General features: G+C 52.5%; 1 protein-coding gene across 1 annotated transcript in view; it reads left to right on the top strand.

Annotated features, from left to right (window-relative positions):
* Positions 1–1,766, top strand: part of LOC105531837 — a 33,175-nt gene that overhangs the window by 12,866 nt on the left and 18,543 nt on the right. The window contains exon 2 of the mRNA XM_011969834.1: positions 185–401. Within this exon, the coding sequence (XP_011825224.1) occupies positions 185–401 (217 nt within the window). The remainder of the gene's footprint in view (positions 1–184; positions 402–1,766) is intronic.

The following is a 1,766-nucleotide window of genomic DNA, read 5'->3' as shown; positions in this document are numbered from 1 at the left end:
GGACTCCTGGGTCTGAGGGAGGAGGGGCTGAGGGCCTGGACTCCTGGGTCTGAGGGAGGAGGGGCTGGGGGTCTGGACTCCTGAGTCTGAGGGAAGAGGAGATTGAGGCCTGGTTTCCTGGTCTGAGGGAGGAGGAATTTGGGTCCAGACTCCCGGGTCTTCCCAGCCCCCTGCACCTCCCCAGGCCCATCGCTGTCCTCTGTGCTGAACGAGCTGCCCAGTGCTGCCACCCTTCGGTACCAAGGCCCTGGGGCGCTGCCTTGGGGGGCACCGGAGGAGAAGGAGGAGGAGGCTGGAGAAAGGAGCAGAAAGGCCTTCACAGAAGTCACCCAGATGGAGCTGCAGGACCCCCACCCTTCCCGGGAACTGCCCTGGCCCATGCAGGCCAGACGGGCACACAGGTGAGGCCCCACCTCCGGCTGGGACCCGCACAGCCTGGACCCGGCCCTTCTCCCATACCTTGGACTCAGTCTCCTCCCTCTGTCCTCTGCCGCTCCTGGCTTCTGAGGCCTCTCTCTGCTTCGCTCAGAGCTGCCTCTCTTGGTTTCTTTTTTCCCCTGTCTTTGTCTCTCCTTCGGACTCCAGGTGAGTGCTGCCTTTCTGTGGCTCTGGGATCTCTTCTCTGTCTCACTCTCTGGGATTCGCCGTCTCCCTGGTCTCCTCCAATCCTGTCTCTGCCTCTCAGTTTTTCTCTGTGTGTGTCCAAAATCTGTTAATATTTATTTCTCTCTGCTTTATGCTTTCCTTCATCTTTGCTTCCTCTTCAAATCCTCCCTCTCTTTAATTTCTTTCTTTTCCCTTTCTCACGATATAATTCGCAGGGCCCAGTGAACAATGAAAATGCAGGTGCCCTCCTTCAAAAATGACTGTGGGCCTGGCGCGGTGGCTCACACCTGTAATCCCAGCACTTTGGAAGGCCGAGGCAAGTGGATCACCTGAGGTCAGGAGTTCGAGACCAGCCTGGCCAACATGGCGAAACCCCAACTCTACTAAAAATACAAAAATTAGCTGAGTGTGGTGGCATGTGCCTGTAATCCCAGCCACTCGGGAGGCTGAGGCAGGAGAATTGCTTGAACCACGGAGATACAGGTTGCAGTGAGCCAAGATCGTGCCACTGCACTCCAGCCTGGGTGATAGAGTGGGACTCTATCTCAAATATGAATATATATATAGTATATATGTGGAAAAAACAATGAAAAACAATATATCACCACTCCCCTGCTGATCAGTGGCGGGATCGTGCCTGTGAATATAACCACTATACTCCAGCCTGTACTACATATCGATACTCCATCTGTATCTTTTAAAAGTAATAATCAGGCTGGGTGCGGTGCCTGTAATCCCATGCCTGTAATCCCAGCACTTTGGGAGGCCGAGACGGGCGGATCGCAAGGTCAGGAGTCGAGACCATCCTGGCTAACACAGTGAAACCCCATCTCTACTAAAAAATACAAAAAAGTTAGCTGGGCGTGGTGGCGGGCGCCTGTAGTCCCAGCTACTCGGGAAGCTGAAGCAGGAGAATGGCGTGAACCTGGGAGGCGGAGCTTGCAGTGAGCCGAGATCACGCCACTGCACTCCAGCCTGGGTGACGGAGCAAGACTCCGTCTCAAAAAAAAGAAAAGAAAAGAAAAAAAAGTAATAAAGTAATAATATGACCAAAAAAAATACAAATTAAAAGAACAGCTATCTATATAACATTTACCTTGTATGAGGTATTGTAAGTAATCTAGAGGTGATTTAAAGTGCATTGGAGGGCTGGGTGTAGT

The sequence above is a fragment of the Mandrillus leucophaeus genome, unplaced genomic scaffold, assembly GCF_000951045.1.
Source record: "Mandrillus leucophaeus isolate KB7577 unplaced genomic scaffold, Mleu.le_1.0 Scaffold912, whole genome shotgun sequence".
Taxonomy (NCBI): domain Eukaryota; kingdom Metazoa; phylum Chordata; class Mammalia; order Primates; family Cercopithecidae; genus Mandrillus; species Mandrillus leucophaeus.
Note: the sequence above shows the minus strand (reverse complement) of the source record. Positions and strands in the feature narration are given on the sequence as shown.